This window comes from Schistocerca cancellata, chromosome 8 (assembly GCF_023864275.1).
Source record: "Schistocerca cancellata isolate TAMUIC-IGC-003103 chromosome 8, iqSchCanc2.1, whole genome shotgun sequence".
Taxonomy (NCBI): domain Eukaryota; kingdom Metazoa; phylum Arthropoda; class Insecta; order Orthoptera; family Acrididae; genus Schistocerca; species Schistocerca cancellata.
In genome coordinates this window covers 68,026,340-68,046,821 of record NC_064633.1, presented here as the reverse complement: position 1 = coordinate 68,046,821, position 20,482 = coordinate 68,026,340, and the positions used below count along the sequence as shown (strand labels likewise).

Below are 20,482 nucleotides of genomic sequence, written 5' to 3'. Positions count from 1 at the left end.
AGGGCCATAGACATAGGTTACCAGGTAGACGCCGTGTTTCTTGACTTCCACTAGGCGTTTGATACAGTTCCACACAGTCGTTTAATGAACAAAGTAAGAGCATATGGACTATCAGTCCAATTGTGTGATTGGATTGAAGAGTTCCTGGATAACAGAACGCAGCATGTCATTCTCAATGGAGAGAAGTCTTCCGAAGTAAGAGTGATTTCAGGTGTGCCTCAGGGGAGTATCGTAGGACCATTGCTATTCACAATATACATAAATGACCTTGTGGATGACATCGGAAGTTCACTGAGGCTTTTTGTGGATGATGCTGGTGGTATATCAAGAGGTTGTAACTATGGAAAATTGTACTGAAATGCAGGATGATCTGCAGCGAATTGACGCATGGTGCAGGAAATGGCAACTGAATCTCAATATAGCAAGTGTAATGTGCTGCGAACACACAGAAAGAAAGATATCATTCAGCTACAATATAGCAGGTCAGCAACTGGAAGCAGTTAATTCCATAAATTATCTGGGAGTACACATTAGAAGTGATTTAAAATGGAATGATCATATAAAGTTGATCGTCGGTAAAGCAGATGCCAGACAGATTCATTGGAAGAATCCTAAGGAAACGCAATCCGTAAACAAAGGAAGTAGGTTACAGTACGCTTGTTCGCCCACTGCTTGAATACTGCTCAGCGGTGTGGGATCCGTACCAGATAGGGTTGATAGAAGAGCTAGAGAAGATCCAACAGAGAGCAGCGCGCTTCATTACAGGATCATTTAGTAATCGCGAAAGCATTACGGAAATGATAGATAAACTCCAGTGGAAAACTCTGCAGCAGAGATGTTCAGTACGGGCTTTTGTTGAAGTTTTGAAAACATACCTTCACCGAGGAGTCTAGCAGTATATTGCTCCCTCCTACTATATCTCGCGAAGAGACCATGAGGATAAAATCAGAGAGATTAGAGCCCACACAGAGGCATACCAACAATCCTCCTTTCCATGAACAATACGAGACTGGAACAGAAGGGAGAACCGATATAGGTACTCAAGGTACCCTCCGTCACACACCGTCAGGTGGCTTGCGGAGTATGGATGTAGATGTAGACTGTATAACTGGCCCTTAGTAGGGTCGCGGTCTGGCCAAAAATTTTCTGTCAAAATTTTATTTTCTTTGACAACCGAGAAGACAATACGTAATCTTTGCTGCCTGTTATTCCTGTTAGTCGTTTATTTCCACTCTGGTAGTATGAAACTATGGAATTCGCTAGTAATTATAACAACGCTGGTCATTTGCAAACCCAGTCAACCATATAAACAGCGATTGTCATTTACTCTTACGTGTGTACGAAATTGCACTGCAATGTCAAAGAAGTCGACAGCATGTATTGTACGTAGACCCGCCCCTTTTTGTTTGCAGGAAAGTTTATTTCTAGATGCGACGGGGATGCCCCTGGCAGAGACATCAAGTACACTATGCACGCATTCAAAAATAAACTTACAATTCATTCAGAAATCAATATACAATTTGATCAAAAAATGTTCAAAAACCAACAGGGATGCTTTCAAAGTCGTATGAGTAATCGATAGACCAACGTGCCCTGGATGCTAGGAGCTTTGTGAAACAAGGTATTTTTACTCAATAATATGAAGTTGCCCCCCCTCCCCCCAAAACGGCCACCTGGGGCAGATACCCCAGTTTTCCCCCGGCCCCTAGTTCAGTGTCTGTTGGGCATACGTGAATCTGGCAGCTTAGGCGCACCAGTAAAATTTTTTCGGGCAGCATCTGACTGCTTGCTGCTATTGCTTATACAACTAACTGCCACACTTCTGTAGCCAGAAGCGGGAGAAGGTACTACTCATACACGACTCAACTGCATTATGCGTATAAGCTCGCTCGCAACTGCTCGAAAGATTCTAATGTGAACAGTTGTGACGCCACGTTCATCGGAGGCAATCTGTTCTTATGAAACACTGCATAGTCTTCCTAAAGCCTTTGACACATTTTGCTGTTGGCAGACACTTGTATGACCACTGTGTTTTGTTCTTGTATATGGTGCATTTCCTTTGCAACTTAAGTTTGTGTTTTATTGCTGCAGTATTAATCTGTAGTAGTGAGATCAGTAATATTCTTTGTTAGAGTATTCGTTCTTACCAGTCAAAGTTACAAAAATTTAACTTAAAACTAAAATAATGAAAAATTCCCGGTTTTCACCTGGATGAAAAAATTCCCAGGTTTTTCCCGGATCTCCCGGTTGTCCCAGGTCACTTACACCCTGATAAATAAACAGTCACTGAAATATTGAGGCATATGCAAATCTACATTTACACATTAATGCACTAAAAATAAATTTACCAAAACTTTTAGCAATGTAGAGAGTTTTTATTAATTCCACAATTCTGGTGATCAACCAACATAACTCCATCCATTATGGATAATAAATTGCAACACAAAGAGTTCAACACTTTCATCACATTGTCTCTCACAATTGCTTTTTTAGGCAATAAATTCATATGCAATTGGTGCAAGGAGGATGGGTTCTTGCTTGCCATTAACGATGTGTGGTGACCTTGGCTGCGCAGGCTGCAAGAAAATAGGAGAAAACATTAAAACTAACAACTCTTTCAGGTAAATTTATTTACAACTTAAACCTTTGACTGTAGTGAACTACCAAAGTAGAAGAGCATCCTTCGAGTGTGGTTAACTGCTACAGCAGCTCAGTGTCAACATATTCTCATGGTGCAATGAACTGCTTTTGAAGTTTTGAGACACTTTGTATGATACGATATAGCAGTGCCTGTATTATTCTGATTACGATGCAAAGTTCCTTTGGGCACGATGCATGTCCAAGGCAACAGCCACTGCAGTGACCACAGCCATTACAAAACACATGAAATAAATTCGCAATTACAATTAAGGCCTACCATCAGCTTTAGAATGGAATGATGACAATGAAAATTTGTGCCAGACTGGGACATCCCGGATTCCCGCTTACTATGAGCAGTCACCTTACCATTTGGCTATCTATGCACAACTCACAGTCAGACCCAAACTTCTATATCTTGTCAACCATGTGTCTACAACCTGAACTCATACATCCATTATGTATATTCCAGTACAGGTCAGACGCTGTATTTCAAAGTCACTTGCCCAGTATTAGCAGATAAATAATATACTGCAGTGCCTATGTTATTCTGGTAATGACGCTAAGTTCCTTTGGACATGCATGTTAGCCTGACCTGTATGGGGATGTACATAATGGATGTACGAGTTCAGGTCGTAGACGAATGGTTGACGACTTATGGAAGTTTGGGTGTAGTCTGAATTGTACACTGATAGCCAAACGGTAAGGTGACCGCTCATGGTAAATGGGAAATCTGGATTCGAGTCTCTGCCCGGCACAAATTTTCATTGTCATCATTCCATTCTACAGCTGATGGTAGGCCTTATTTGCAATTGCTATTCATTTGATGTGACCTTTTTATTATTTAGCTGTGGTGAAATACATGTCACAAAGCTGTACCTTCAGCATGGCCACGAAGTCATGCAAGTTGTAGTCAAAGGGTTAAATTACAATGCAAGTAAAGAGTTACTGAATAGAAAAGTTAAATAATGTTATCATGTTATAAACATTCTGTCATGCTTGTGGAACTAATAATTCTACTCCTAATTGTAAGGCGAGACCAGAAACACAAAAGTCACAATCAATAAGAAACAACCAAAATAAGTAAATAATTAAATAAGTAAATTTGTTTTTAGCAACAGAACTAACTTTTCTTATTGCACCAGCATAAACATAAAATGCATTAACAGACATTAATTAGAGAAAGGTGCCATGTGTCTGTGAAACAGCTCTTCTACATCAGCAAATAGAATGGTCTTGTTTAAGAAATGGCTTTGCATTTAATAACACTTCTACATATTGTGGCAAGAGAAAATCCCACTTCAATAATTTAAGGGTAAAGGAGACCACAAAATAGTAGAAGTACTGAGTCAACAACAATCACAGAATATTTAACATTTTATTTTTAAAAACTAAGCACTCAAAAAGAATATGCGCTATTCTCAGTAGACTACTGCAGCTGTAGTGACGAGGATCCTCCTAACGCAGAAGGAACTTGTGGATGAGTCTCGTATGGCCAATGCACAGTCAGTACAACACAATGACATCTTTTTGTGAGGCCTGGAAAGATGTGTGCCACATCTTAGTGGCACCTTAATTGCCCTTAATTTGTTTTGGGTTTGAGTAGCCTGCCATTCCAATTTCCAGAGCCTCAAAATAATGCATCAAAGATATAATCTTAACTCTGGGCCTGATACTCTGATGTCAGGTTGATCTGTAGTGGTGTTTCTAGCTAGACTGTCGGCAATTTCATTTCCTAGAATGCCTATGTGGCTTGGGGTCCAGATGAAGGTCACTGTCTTTCCAGAGCTGTAGAGATCAACCAATAGGTTCTGGATGTTGAACACAGAAAATTAGTTGGGATAGCACAGGAATATGCCTTTTGAACAACTCAGTGAGTCACTAAAAATCAAAAAGTTTGTCATGGTATGGGATTTGATACTAGGTGCATTCAAGTTCTAAGGCCTCAGATTTTTTTTCTCCGGACCGGAAAGAGATAGAAACATGTGCATTGTTTTAAAATGAGGCCGCGTTCATTGTCAATACGTCCCAGAGATGGCAGCACCATGCGGTAGATGGAATTTTACCGCCAGCGGCGAGAATGAGAACTGTTTTATATACTTAAAATGGCGACGTTTTCCTTACTTGAACAGCGTGCAATCATTCGTTTTCTGAATTTGCGTGGTGTGAAACCAATTGAAATTCATCAACAGTTGAAGGAGACATGTGGTGATGGAGTTATGGATGTGTTGAAAGTGTTTTCGTGGGTGCGACAGTTTAATAAAGGCAGAACATCGTGTGACAACAAACCGGAACAACCTCAGGCTCGCACAAGCCGGTCTGACGACATGATCGAGAAAGTGGAGAGAATTGTTTTGGGGAATTGCCGAATGACTGTGGAACAGATCGCCTCCAGAGTTGGCATTTCTGTGGGTTCTGTGCACACAATCCTGCATGACGACCTGAAAATGCGAAAAGTGTCATCCAGGTGGGTGCCACGAATGCTGACGGACGACCACATGGCTGCCCATGTGGCATGTTGCCAAGCAATGTTGATGCACAACGACAGCATGAATGGGACTTTCTTTTCGTCGGTTGTGACAATGGATTAGACGTGGATGCCATTTTTCAATCCAGAAACAAAGCGCCAGTCAGCTCAATGGAAGCACACAGATTCACCACCACCAAAAAATTTTTGGGTAACCGCCAGTGCTGAAAAAATGATGGTGTCCATGTCCTGGGACAGCGAGGGCGTAATCCTTACCCATTGCGTTCCTAAGGGCACTACAGTAACAGGCGCATCCTACGAAAATGTTTTGAAGAAGAAATTCCTTCCTGCACTGCAACAAAAACGTCCGGGAAGGGCTGCGCATGTGCTGTTTCACCAAGGCAACGCACCCGCACGTTACGCAACAGTTTCTTCGTGATAACTTTGAAGTGATTCCTCATGCTCCCTACTCACCTGACCTGGCTCCTAGTGACTTTTTCCAACAATGAAAGACACTCTCCGTGGCCGCACATTCACCAGCCATGCTGCTATTGCCTCAGCGATTTTCCAGGGGTCAAAACAGACTCCTAAAGAAGCCTTCGCCACTGCCATGGAATCATGGCGTCAGCGTTGTGAACAATGTGTACATCTGCAGGGCGATTACGTCGAGAAGTAATGGCAGTTGCATCGATTTCGGGTGAGTAGTTAATTAGAAAAAAAAAATCTGAGGCCTTAGAACTTGAATGCACCTCGTATAACACAAACCCTGAGATACAGCAACCAACTCTGCAGTATATACACTGAGTCAGATCCCAGCTGGTCTACCCAGTTTTGGGTGGTGAGGAAACCATCTGAACTGTTGGTTGTGGAACAGAGTTGAGTGACATGAGTGAGCAGGCAGTTGACAGATTGTGACTGCGTAATTAGCTAGAAGCCGCTCTCATCTAACCCACAGCAGTGGGACACCAGCTTCTGCCTGGAGGCTGCCAACATATCTCGTACTGACGGTGCTGCCGACCCATAGGCAACACATCCACAGTCCAAGTGAGATAAAATCAATGCTTTGTAAAACCTCAGATGCACTGAGCGATCTGCATCCCACAAGAAAACAGAGCATTTAGCTTCTTCATGCAAGTGGCCTTGAGTCAGTGTACATGTGGCAGCCAAGTTAGCTTAGTGTCAAAATACCTAAGAATTGAAAAGTTTCAATGAATTCAAGTAATTTGTCACCAAGAGAAATTTCTAGGTGCAGAACAGTCCAGAGATGGCAAAAATGCAAAACTCTTGATTCTGCACACGAAAATTGATAGCTTTAATTCAAAGCCCAGTCAGTGTACTCTGCACACTCTGGAGTTTGCACTCAGCAGAGGCGTAGTACAGGCAAAAATTACTCAAATACAGTGACGGAGAGACTGTGGAGCCCACTGCATGCATGATGCTGTTGATGGCAACAGCCAACAGCGTTATGCTCAGACCCAATCCCTGGGGTATTCCAGTTTTCTGTACATATTGGTTGCGGAGTGTCCAACCTATTTGGAGCCAAATAAATTGGAGATACAGGAAATTCTGGATAAAAATGGGTAAACTGTCCCAGAAACCTCACTCATGCAGTGTAATAGGATGTGATGTACGCCTTCTGTAGGTCAAAGAATATAGCAATAAGATGTTGGCGACGAACAAAAACATTTCACACTGTGGATTCCAAATGAACCACGTGATCTGTGGTGGACCAGAAAGCCTGAAGGCATTCTGCAAATGTGATATATGCCCTCCAGCTTCATGGTACCAACAAACTCGGCAGTTCAGCATCTGCTCGGTTAGCTTATTCACCCCGTTCGTCAGAGACACCAACCAGTAGTTAGTTAAAATATGTGGGTTCTTTCCCAGTTTCAGGACAGGAATAATAATACCTTCCTGCCACTGAGAAGGAAATACTCCCTCCGGCCAAATGAAACTAAAAAGCCCAACGATATGTCTCATGTTGTCGGCACGAAGATGTTTGAGCATTTGGTTGTGGATTTTGGGAGGTTCAAGGGCCATATCTCGACACACTGCCAAAGCTCGGCAAAGCTCCCATTCACTAAAAGGGGGGTTGCATAGAAAGATAGTGGGCAGCACTTTGTAAGGTATTTCCGGGTCAGGAAATGAGGATGGTAATTACTGCAAGTGGACACTTCAGTGAAGTGAGCTGCAAAACAGTCTGCGAGTACCGTGGGATCAGTGCAGAGGTTACCAACAACAAGGATGCCAGGAACCACTGTCGGTTGAGGGCCGCAAATGTAGTGGAGTTTAGTCAATACATTGGACAATAGGGTGTGGGATAGCATATTTGAGATGTGTTGCTTCCAATACTCTTGGTTTCTTTCTTTATTAAAAACAGCACTTTAACTGGGAGTCTCTCAAACGCAATTAAAATTATCCATTGAAGGGTGGCGCTTGTGCTGTTGAAGAGCCCCGCAGTGTTCCCTGAGCCAGAGGAGTCTGGCATCGTTGCTGCTGCAGCAGCAAGAGTAACAGTATATAGAACCCCGTACCATTTTGTCGATAACCGTCGAACGACTGGCTGCAAAAGTTGCTGTAGAGGAGAAAGTCTGCCTGTCAGCTTTCCAAAGTCACCAATGCGCAGCATGTTCAGATGTCTGTTGAGTGGAGAGGGAGAGGACGACAGGAAAATGGTCGCTGTCATAAAGATCACCATGGACGTGCCACTGAATCAGCAGTAAGATACTCAGACTGCAAACTGTTAGATCAATAGTTGAGTATGTTCCGTGGGCTACACTGAAATGTGTTGCAGCTCCAGTGTTGAGTACGGACACGTCTATTTCTAAAAGGAGGTCTAGTACGCACCCTCTGCGAAGCAGTGTCGCTGCCAACAGAGGATTACTGGCATTAAAGTTCCCTATTATGAGGAAGGCAGCTGTTTCACTAACTAATACCTTGTGATAATGGAAAGGTCCATATGTGGGTAGATAAACATTCCATATTGTCATAAAAACACAGGTAGACACTAACAGCTACAGCCTCTAGTACAGTGGTAAAAGGCACCTGCTCAATGAAAATATCAGAGTGTATGTGGGTACAACACCACCCCCAAATGCTCTTTCGATATTTATGTGATTGGTACAGTACGGTTTGTAGTTTTTAAGAGCAGTGAGATGTGTTCCCATAAACTGTTTCCTGGAGCACTATGCCAATTACAGAGTAAGTAGCCATTAAATGGCACAGTCTGGTCAAATGGCAATAGTAGCTGTTACAGCTCCATTGAAGGAGCATTGGAGTCAGGTCTGAGAAAGTAGCAAATGGAAAAGATGGGCGTGATTACTTCATTACCAAGTCGCAGTCCGTCTGGGACATTGTGAAGGTGCATAGGCTCAAGGTTTGTAGGGATAGGGAGTGGAACACCCGAATACTCAGAAAGTAGTTTATCTTTCTACTTATCCTTGTGAGACTGATTTCTGCATAAATTTCCCAATTTTATCTTCTGGAAGCGAACAGGACCATACTTTTCTTCAAGCTGGAGCCTGCGGCTGCTGGTCCTTCTCTTCAGAGAGGGGTGCATTGACAGTTGTCCTTGTCCCCAAAGACGCTGAAGGGTGACTTGGCATCTAAGACCGCACCGATTGTGTGGGAACCACCGGTGCTACAGGGGTGTGTGGTGTGGGAGCTAACATTCACTCCCTAACCTGTGGGACAGGCCCTAGAATATGACCAGGCTTAAGGAGTGTTGTGCGAGATCTTATCACATAAGGTGTGGACTGTGACAACAGTAACAAAATTTGAAACTATATCAGTCAAATGAAGTCCTTCAAACTTTTTCTTTCTATCTTGGTAAGATAGGCAGTCAAGTGTTTCATACTCTTGTATTTTCTTCTCCCTCTTAAACACTGAGCATTGCGGTTGACGAGGATGGTGAGGTTCTGGACAGCTGACAAATTGAGGGGTTTGGTCACAAATGCTGCCCTCATGGGATACCCATCCACATGCCCAACAGATAGCCTCATTAGAACAGTGAAACGACATGTGTCCCAATCGCTGGCATCTGAAACATCTCGTCGGTGGAGGAAAATAAGGCCCGATATCACACTTAAAACCAGGACCTTAACCTTCTCAGGCAACATGTTGCTGTCAAAGAACAGGATAAAGACTCAAATACCCACTACATTACCTTTGGGTCTCCTCTGGATGCAGCGAAGAAATCTGATTCCATGCCGTGCCTTGCCAAATTAGCGCGCAGCTCTTCATCACGCAGTAGCATTAGGGCCCAATGGAAGATAACACCTTGAATTCTACTGAGCTTGTAAGGAGGAGCAATGGTGACTGGTATATCTCCTATCTTTATACAGGCCTGAAGAGCCCACGGGCGTGGTTGGCGTGTGATGTTTCGATCAGCAAATATGCATTTCTCATCCTCTATTGCTGCAACCTTCCCAAACTTATCTTCACAATATTTTCAATGAAAAGCAGTGGCTTCGTTGTAGCGAAAGATCCAGTCAGTTCAGGAACAAAGGATTTGGCAAACTGACCACTTCAATTCTCCTTACCTGACTCTCATCTTGACACATGGTCAAAGACGGGAATGCCATAGGATTGTAAATGTCTACATTAAAATCACTTTTCATGACTGCTGAGACAGCCTTGTTTGCATGGTCACCATTATGTTTGATCCATTAAGTTGATAGGCATGTATTCCTTGGCTAACATGGGGAGATTACAGCTCAAGCATCGGAAGTGCGATCCCTGCGCTGTCAAGGGCCTACCAGCAAGAGACTACATGACAACCCCACCAAGATGGATTGACTGCCACACTGAATTTTTGCTGCTGATGTAGATGCACTTCACTTCATTAGTAGGTGCCAAAGACAAAAGTGCGCACAGTGTAGAGTTAATGCACCACAGTAGGGCGCCCTTTTCCACACTGCTGTAGATTTTGGAAAATGGAGGTCAAACCCAAAATGGAGACCACAATTTAAAGAGCCAAAAAAGTTTAGGGAAAAGCCTTAAACAAGTGAATACCTCCAGAAGTCCAAAGTATAGTCAAAATACCTAGGTAAAAGTATTATGGAACAAAATGACTCCCATTAGCTGCCTCTTACGAAAGGCAAGGAAGAGCTGCAAGTCTATTCTAGCCCCCGACACTGTAGTGGCTGTAACTGCAACAACGCTTTAAAACATTAAAGAAACAATATTACCTGGCGTTTCAGTTGAACAGCTGTGTTGTTTTCCTTTGCCTCTTTGCGCAGTCTTTCATTCTCCTTCACACGCTTCATGAAATCTTGCCTGCATTGTGAATGTGTTACATGTTCAATGCGAATGTTTATTCTGCAACAAAACAATTGTAAATAATTGAAACTATGAAAAAAAAAAAAAAACATTCCTGAAAATATGATACAAAACTGAGATAGTTATATTTGATAAGACAAAGACAGCTATTCTACAATGCCAGGTTTTACTGGAAAACTTTAAAGTAAATACATAAAATTTATTTCTTGCAGTTTAACAACTGAAGTGTGAAATGAATGGAGGTATACTGCAGGCCAAAATTAGGAGCATACATCTCACCTGAATGCTCAAATAACCAGTAAATGTAAGCATAACATTTCCCATCACTTTACTAGGTGCATTATAAATGTTGCATTCTGCATGGAATTAGTTCAAAGAATGCTAAAAACTGTTCTTGTCATGCAGTATTCCCCAAAGTGCCATTTGTAGTCAATGTTTCATGTACGATTATTACACATGAAAACCTGTTATAGATTCTCAAACAGTCCACAGGTGTACTGCCGGTCCATACTGTCCAACGGGCACAATATTTCGGCGATCAGACACGTCGCCATCGTCAGGTGCGCTGACAAACTAGTCTCCTGAGGGCAGGCAGCCATCTTAAATCCCCTCCCCTTGCAAGGCGTTCTCTCTGCAGTCCACACCCGTGAGTGAGCAGTCGCTGAGATGCTGGCGTCAGCGTCTGTGGTGGCATCGGTGTAATTGTCTTGTCCACCCTAGTCACCCGTTTCCTTTGCTGAGCACCTTTTTAATTAGACTCAATGCTGGTTCCCTTGCCCTGCTGAGGTTGTAGCCGCAATCTCGGTTGATGAGTCCGATACTGGTACAAATTTCGATAGCCTCTATAATGATGCTGTCCCAGTATTTAGATGTCTATGCCACAACCCTGGTATGCTGGTAGTCCATTTTGTGATTTTCGGACAAACAGTGCTCTACAACTGCCGACTTGTTGCGGTACCCAAGTCAACTGTGCCTCTGATGTTCTCGGCAATGATCTTTGATAATGCGCACTGTCTGTCCAATATGTCTTCCCACATTGACAAGGAATCTAGTATATGCCGGCCTTCCACAAACAGAGATTGTCTTTGACACTTCCCAATAATGCTCGCGTTTTATTTGGTGGGCAAAAGACAGTTACTACTCGGTGTTTCCTCAATATTTGTGCTATTTTCCCTGATAGCGCGCCAGTATATGGTATATAGGCAGTGGCTCTCTCTTTCTCCGTGACTTCCTCCGTCTCCATACGTTGTGTAGAGGTGGGGTGGAGAGCGTGTCTTATCTGCCATTCCCAGTACCTGTTTTTCCGGAATACAGTTCTGAGGTGTTCCAGCTCTTGGGGCAGACTCTTTGCGCCAGAGTGGTGTGTGCCCTGTGCACCAGTGTGTTTAGCACCCCATTCCTCTGCACAGGGTGGTGGCAGCTATCTGTACGCAAATTCATGTTGGTGTGCGTTTTCTTCCCGTATACCCCATGGGCAAAAGTGCCGCCCACTCTTCTTTTGACCATGACGTAATCTTCCTTCTGCTTCAGTCTAAATAGTGAATTTGATGTTCAGATTATGGAGTTCAGGTGTGTAAGGAAGTCGAGGAGCTTGTCCCTTCCATGGGGCCAGATCACGAACATCTCATCCACGTAACAAGTAGGTTTCCATTTGGATGATGCCAAAGCTTCCTCCTTGAAGTACTCCATATAGAAATTTGCGACCACAGGCAAGAGTAGGCTCCCCATTGCGACTCCTGTTCGAGCAAGAAATACGCCGGAAGAAACTGAATAATCACTGAGATTGTTCGGAGTGCAAAAAATTGCATCAAGATAGACAATGACCAATCTGAAACTGAAGTCAACTCTGCAGGTCCTACCTCAACAATGCCAGAAATGCAGGACATGACAAAAAGAACGCACACCTATTTATATTTGAATTAAAATAGCCAAACAAATACAACAACGGATCATAGCAACTTCACATCAAACAGCATGTTTCCCCCTCCTCCCACAAAATACTCCATATGGCTATGTAATGTTCAAAATGTAACCACAAGAGTAAACTTTAGCAGGAAATCTAATTACATATGTGGTGTGGGTTTTTTTCGATCTGTGTGAAAGAACAGACAATTTTGAACCCACAGCCATTATGAGTCAATCGACAGATAAAGGAACTGCTGACAGTTTGCACTGATGAAATCAAAGGGGTAAGCTGAAAATTTGTTCTGGACTGGGATTCAAACCCAAGTCTCCTACTTACTAGATAGAGGTGCTGACCAGCCATTCGGACACTGTGGTAATCTGAACTTTACGGGCTTCCCATGTATGCCTCCAATCTGATTCAAATTCTCAACTTATCTGCACAATTTTAATGTAGTGCCTCCTGCCCATTACCTTCAGTCCGGCAATAATGAGGATAATGGGCAAGGGGCACTACAATAATTTGGGGCTGACAGGAGGCATGATAGGGTAGCCCATACAGCCCCAGTGACCACTATGTCCAGATGGCATAGTGGTCAGTCCATCTGCTTAGAAAGCAAGAGACCTGTGTTCGAATCCTGGTCAGGCACAAATTTTCAACTTTCGCCATTAATTTAATCAATGCCCACTGGCCACTAATGTCATCAATTCCTTTGTGCCTTGAATATAATTACTCTTCCGTAATAGAATTTGACAAGATCAAAATTACAGTATTTTTACACACACTTTGTTTTAACATGTAATTCTTTTGACATGAAAAAATATTTTGGTTGCAACAGTTTTATGTTACACATTCAACACTTAACACAAACCTAAGACACTGAGATGTATAACATGTATAACTTGTTAACGTACTGCCATGAACCATAGGTCTTGAAACACATTCAAACTGGGCACATGGTACTTCCCTCTTATGTATAAGCTGCTGTTATGGAACCAAAAGAAAAAAAAAAACATCACATAATACCATACCATACAGTAAGGAATAAGTCCAAAAAGATTCAACCTTCAGTGCAAAACTACAAAAAAATTCTGAAATTGTGGCGTTACCAATTTAAGACAATCTTCGATCCCCTGACTGTAAGGGTAACACTCACAAATTTGAATGAGTAATTTGGATAATGCAATAAATACAATATTGTTCATGAAACAATAACAAAATATTAAAAGTACTCACCTTTTGGGAATAATCTTGCCGCGTACTCGCTTATTGACAATAACACCAAGTGCATGGGGAGTCACATTAAAAACACGGCCAGTCTTGCCATGGTAATACTTGTATGGCATACCTTTCTGCACTGCACCATTTCCCTGAAAATGGAAGACTATAATTAAGAAACAATCATTAACGAATCTCACTAGTTTAGCTGGGTACGGACAGTAGGAATTCACTTAATTTGGTGAATGAACCAACCATAGTACTAGAAGTGACAAGGGAAGTCAAAAAAATATAATCATGTTGAGCAGATGGCAATTTGAATCAATCTCTTTCAAAATAAATGCCAAATATCATTATACACTACACTATGATATTTTATATTCATAAGCTGTGCTGCCTTTCATTTGTATCCAATAATCATCTAACATACTAGGTCATTTCATAATGCTATGCCTCATGACAAATCGAGTTACATGTGCTACAGTTTTTATTACTGTGTATACAGACATATCTGTCAACAAGTGTACAAGGATTTGGGGTTGTAGTGAAGTTTTAATGTGGCTGCTCTGCTTTGACCGGACATCTACATTGGCAATATTTATCAGAAACAAAGGTCATGGTGGGAGACTAATAATGTAGCATTACCCTAAAGATGTCTAACTTTGGTTGGAAGGTCATAGTTTGCCATCAAGTAGGTCAAGTGTAGAAGGCAACAAGAAAATTTCTAGTCAAAATCATATCTACATAGTTTCCTATCGTCAAAATTTGCAGTGGTTGCATTGTGATAGTTATCTTGTTGACAGCATCATTGATCAAACAGCACTGTAAAATAATTTACCCCTGCTTAAAGGTTTGAGTATGAAAGCTTTTTCACTCCTCTGGTGATATGTACACAACCTTGAAAAAGTAACGAAGACTAGAATTACTTTGATGAAGTGTAGTCTATCCATTCTGCAAAGAGTGAACACACTAAAATCATAGTGCATTCAGGCCACCAACCAAATAATTCAGGATAGCATTTTTATATACAGGTATCTGACTTCTTCCACTGTAACACAACAAACTGAAAAAAGGGAATCTTTCCCCATGCACTGTATCATTTAAACAATCTCAAATACACAAGTATAAACACAAAATCACCAAGTATGGCATGATAGCTTTAGAAACTGGAATCTAGGTTGCGTAGTGCTTTTGTCAGATAATCAAGAGCACAGAATCAAAATACCGAGTATGAAACAGAATTAACATGGATGCCTCTAAAGTAATAAAGTGTACAGTACCAAGCAAAGAGATGCCAACACATACCTTTAACAGACATATCTTCAATCAGATAACCCACAAAATTTTAAAAGATGTTTGTCTGCAAACTTCAAACTATGGTTCACTCTTAAGATGCTGGAAACTTCAGTACCAAGAATGCTGTCAGAACGGAAGCAGTTGCTAATGCCCGCCACCCTTCAGGTATTTGTATCAAGATTTCCTTTGATATTCAATGGGCTCACAGATGTATTTTTTGACCCTCACTGAATTCCATCCAATACACAATTTCTGACAGTTGCATGGCCTTTGCCAGGTTCCCTTTTCCTAAATTTCACCTTGTCTATTTCAAAGAGAACTCCTAGTTCCCCTAACATTTGCCAAAATTTGTGACAAGTCTCACTGTCTTCGGATAACACATGGAGACCCACATAGCACAGAATTCCCTGAATTTACTGTCCTCCAGGAAAGTTCTCGCACTCAAATTATTCTTAGGACCGAGAACTGGCTGAAACCTGAAGTAGAAAGCACCGAGATATTTAGCGAGTCATGGAATGTATATCGGAAAGACAGATTAGAGGCCACAGGAGTAGAAGTGTTGACAAAAATGTTTTCTTTATTGAGATCAAAACTGAGTGTGACAATGTAGTCATCTGATCACGTATGACAGGTGTAAGTTAGCTGTCGGATTTTTTACCGGCCACGCAATTCCACTGTGACAGTTCTAGAGTCATTCAAAGAAAGTCTATGGTCTATGGCACAGAAATACCCAGATCGTGCTTTACTAGTTGGAAGCAACTTTAACCTACCAAGTATAGACTGGGATGTCTATGGAGTCCTTGCAGGAGGTAGACTGTCATGCTATGTACTTTCCAACACATTTTCTGAAAATCATCTTTAGCAGTTAGCTTGGCAGCCCATACACAATGGAAATGTCTTTGACCTTGTGGCTACAAGTAGGCTTGACCTTATTGGCCACGTCAGTACAGAAATGGGAATTAGTGATCATGTCATTATAGCAACTATGATTATGAAAGATAATAAATCAGTCAAGAAGGCTGTCTTCACTTAGTTCCAGTAAGATGGATGTAGTGCACTTACGGGAAAAGTTTAAGCACATTCTAAACCATGGTCTGGAGACTTACGTGCCTAGTGAGTGGATAAAGGATGGGAAAGAACCTCCACGGTTTAACAACAAAATTTGGCAGTTGCTGAGGAAGCAGAGGCTGTTGAACCCTAGGTTCTAAAGGGGAAGCACAAATGATGACACGCAAAGGTTAGTAGAGATTCTTATGCCTGTAAAAAGATCTATGCACGAAGCATACAACAATGACCATCGTCACACCCTACCAAAAGATCTGGCAGAGGACCCGAGAAAATTCTGGTCGTATGTAAAATCACTAAGCGGATGTAAAGCTTTCATTCAGTCCCTTGCAGTCTGACGTAGCAGCTGAAGATAGCAAAATGAAACAAAGTTTTAAATTTCACATTCCACAAATCTTTCACACAGGAGAATTGTACAAACATACCGTCATTTGACAATGGGGCAGACGCCCTTATGGACAACATAGAAATAAGCATACCTGGCACAGAGAAACAACTGAAAGATCAGAAAACAAATAAATCACCAGGTCCAGATGAAATCCAGTTCAATTTTACAAAGAGTACTCTACAGCATTGGCCTCTTACCTAGCTTGCATTTATTGTGAATCACTCACCCAGCACAAAGTTCCAAGCAACTGGAGAAAGCACAGGTGACTCCAATATATAAGAAAGGTAAAAGAACGAACATGCAAAAATTATACAGACCAATATTCCTCAGTGGCGTAGCATGAGGGGAGACACACTTTCCAACTAATGTGCGAAGACATCAGTTTTGTAGGCTGCGCCACACCTTGAGTATTGGTGTATTTGCCTGCTTAAAACTCGACTGCTCTCAATCTCTGCCTCCCTTCCCTTAGCTGGTTGTGTGCACCAGCACTTTAGTGGCATTCTTGGCTCCTCCCCTTCCCCTCTTCTATGAAGGCTTGTGCACTGCATGGAAGTGAAGTCACACGGTTTGTGTTCAGTCATTCTTTGTGTGATTTTAGTGCACATTTGTGTTGTGTCACCAACATGAGTGAGCCAGCAACTGAACACCTTACAGAATTTTTATTAAAAATGCCTTTTTCTGCATTTACATATGAAAGAGTGTGAATTGAAGGACAAATGACCTACTCCTATACGCAGTGTAGTTTTAAGTGAAGCCAAACAAAAACGCACTTTTCATACAGCCTGGTACGAAAAGTATACTTGGCTGACTGTGAATGCAGTTAACAACAGATTACATTGTTATATTAAATGTCTTCTGTTTGGTGGTGATAAGGAATGGTGCAATGAGGACATTTGTACAATAAAGAACTTCGACAGGAAAGCACAAAAGCATCAGATACCACAACTCCACCTGCAGAATAAAGAATCATTTCAGTTATTGGGCAGAAGTAGAATTGAGCATGCCCTTTCTGAAGCTGTTCATCTGACAGCAATAAAATACAAAGAACAAGTTGCATCCAACAGGAGAGTATTGGCTTGTCTTATTCAGGCAATTTTATTTCTTCGTAAATAAGAACTAGCCTTTCGTGGCCATCGAGAAGACAAATCCTCCAGCAACAAAGGTAACTACCGTATTTACTTGAATCTAAGCCGCACTTTTTTCTGGTTTTTCTGATTCAAAAAAACGCCTGCCGCTTAGAATCGAGTGCAAAGTAAGCGGAAGTTCTGAAAAATGTTGGTAGGTGCCGCCACAACTAATACCTGACGTCGAACGTATGTAGCACTACACAGACATGCTTTGCAGGCACAAAGATAAATACTGGCGCCAAAACCTCTGCGTCAGTAACTAAAAAAAAGTGGAAGACGAGCTTTTTTTCTTAGCCCCAAGTTTCGACCACCGCATTTTCAAACATTATCCAACGAAGTAAATACAAATCCCGTATTGTTCATCTTCGAATGAAGCAGCATTTCAATGTACTACGAAAATCCAACTGGCAAGAACTGTTTGGGATGTTTCTCAATATGGCCAATTCTACATTCTGAATTATTTCCTACCTGTGAGAAGAGATGGTTGCTAATAGGAACTTATGAATTGTGAACCACATGCAGTATTCTCTTCACCATAAGAATAATATGAATATAAACATTTTGCCATGTATTCTTTCGTGTTTGCTGCTATCTCATTTAAATCCTGTCTGCCTAATAAACTACGAAACTAGAGTGAGACAACAGCAAAGGGGAAGAATATACATATCATGTCATGTTTATATTCGTATTATTCTTATGCCTAATAGTGATAGTCAGAAATGAAGCACGGCAATTGACTAGATTTTTAAATCTAAGATTATTCTAATTTCTGTGCAGAATGTAATGTACTAAAGAGGCATCTACAAAGATTTTCAAACGGAGAAAAATTTTCGCTAAACTCTCGTTCAGAACATCTATCATACACAGTCTTATTTGGTTCTTGTTTATCATTATCAAAGAAAGCAACAGTGTAAGTAACAACAAATAGCAGTCTCTTGCCATTGTTTCGCTAATGAGACGATTCCTCTCTCTCTCTCTCTCTCTCTCTCTCTCTCTCTTTTTGCTTTAAGCGGCGGTAGCGCGCACAAAAGCAAGCCACGCCGCAGGTGGCGACAGGTCGTAAACACTCATTACCAGAATGCGACAAACAATGCATGACAGTACAGTACTGCATTTTCAGCTTAGAGTGACGTAAACACCTGTAACAAAGAGAGTGGCACTTATCAGATCAAAGAAAAATAAGCAATCATTTCAAACCAGACAAAGCATGCGAAAAAGGAAGGGTACCCGTATAAATACGGACGGAGTGCCCGACGCATAGCAATGGCTACCTGGTAAAGCTTAACTGCTAAGCTTACGATTCAAACCAAACTACTGTAGCTTATCATTCATTCGACCTAATTGTGTCTCATGTTACAATGGACCAAATTTGTTTTGATTTGGAGGTGCGGCCTAAAACTTATCTCTCCCCTTGAATTTCGAGTCTTAAATTTCAGGTGCGGCTTAGATTAGGGAAACTTTTTTTCCCCCTTGATTTCGAGTCTCATTTTTCAGGCGCAGTTTAGATTCGAGTGCGGCTAAGATTCGAGTAAATAAGGTGTCTGGATTTGTTGGCTTTACTAGCTCAAGGACACCAGTTAACCCGAGACCATCTGTCATCTTCAACCTTTAAAGGCACTTCTTCAGATATACAGAACGATGTAACGATGTAACTCTGGCAGTTAATGAGAAAATAAAAGCTGATATCCAGAACTGCAATTTCATTTCAATTCGGGCTGATGAAACAATTAACTGTGTCATGCAAGAGTCAAATGAGTATAATATTCAAATACTGTATTGCAGAGAAAATTTAGGAAAGATTTGTTGGATTTTACAATGTTTCTGGAGATAAAACTGCTGAAGGTTTGTCAAACATTATTCATGCAGTATTGAAGGAATGGAATGTGGAAGGAAGAGTGGTTAGTCAAACATATGATGGCACTTAAGTAATGGCAGGCAGAGAAAGAGGACTACAACAATTGGTGAAGCAGTTCTGCCCCTACGCGGTGAATTTGGTACTGTTACATGCCTCCACAATCATAAGACACGTTTGCATGTTTGTAATTGATCTTGCTGCATTCCATTCATTTTTCAGCAAATCATCAAAACAAACTGTATTGCTAACTGAGAAAGGATTTAAACTGCCACATGCAAGCAATACTTGCTGGAAATTTCATTCCAGGGCATTTTCAACAATATCTAGTCATTTCTCAGAGCTATATAGTGTTTTTCATTATATAATTGATGATACAAACTCTCAGTGGGACCCAGAATCTTTGAGATGTGCTGTGGGAATGAAACGACGGATGGATGATCCTACGTTCGTCTACTTGCTTTGCTCCTACCAATTGTGCTTTGTTTATGTTGATCATCTCTTTAATGTTCTTCCGTCAAAAACTGTCAGTATAACTGGTTGCCACGACGAAATAACTGTTTTGAGAAACTTAAGACAATTAAAAAGGGAAACATTTGTTGATGAATGCATTAAATGCAGCTTGTGTTTGAATGGCAACTTATCATTCTGTGACAGTCAAAAGACATCTCTGAGGGCATTAACTTACAAGATACTGGATTTGCAAATAGTTCAAATGGAAAGAAGATTTCAAGACTTTCACCAAATTCAGTTTGTTGAATTTCTCAATGAAGTGTTTCCTGAATTGTCAAAAATTATTTCCAAAGTTGAAACTGGTTCAGTTATTAGAAGAGTACCCTTTTTCAAACAAGAACAACTTTAATTTGAACTGTGTAAAATATACGCTGATGAGAAAAACAATGATTTCCAAGGATCTTCTTGAAGTACATTGTGAACAATGGTTTGGACTGTTTATGAAGAAACAACGAAGTTCCTGCACTTGGTTTTGACCCTATCCACAACTACAGGAAGCAGTGGACAAAGCATGAGTACTCCTAAATGAGTGAAGAATTATTTTAGGTATGCAATGTCCACCACCCGGATGTCGTGTTTGAGCACGTTAACAATAGAAAAGACACTACTTGGTGAGCTATCCAGTGATCAGATCTTTGTAGACAGAGTTACAGACTCATTTGTGGAAAGAAAAGACAGGCGCATGGCACTTGGGTAGAAGAAAATATAAGTGCTGCTTCTCTCTCGATGCTGGAGT

General features: G+C 41.3%; 1 protein-coding gene across 3 annotated transcripts in view; it reads right to left on the bottom strand.

Moving 5' to 3' along the window:
• Nucleotides 1-2,354: 2,354 nt before the first annotated feature.
• The window catches only part of LOC126094891 (60S ribosomal protein L21), a 29,392-nt gene continuing 11,264 nt past the window's right edge, over nucleotides 2,355-20,482 (bottom strand). For all 3 annotated transcript variants that reach the window (XM_049909528.1, XM_049909530.1, XM_049909529.1), the window contains exons 3-5: nucleotides 13,524-13,657; nucleotides 10,294-10,423; nucleotides 2,355-2,576 (exon numbers count right to left, since the gene is read on the bottom strand). In XM_049909528.1, coding sequence (XP_049765485.1) covers nucleotides 2,490-2,576; nucleotides 10,294-10,423; nucleotides 13,524-13,657 — 351 coding nt within the window. In that variant the 3' untranslated portion in view covers nucleotides 2,355-2,489. The remainder of the gene's footprint in view (nucleotides 2,577-10,293; nucleotides 10,424-13,523; nucleotides 13,658-20,482) is intronic.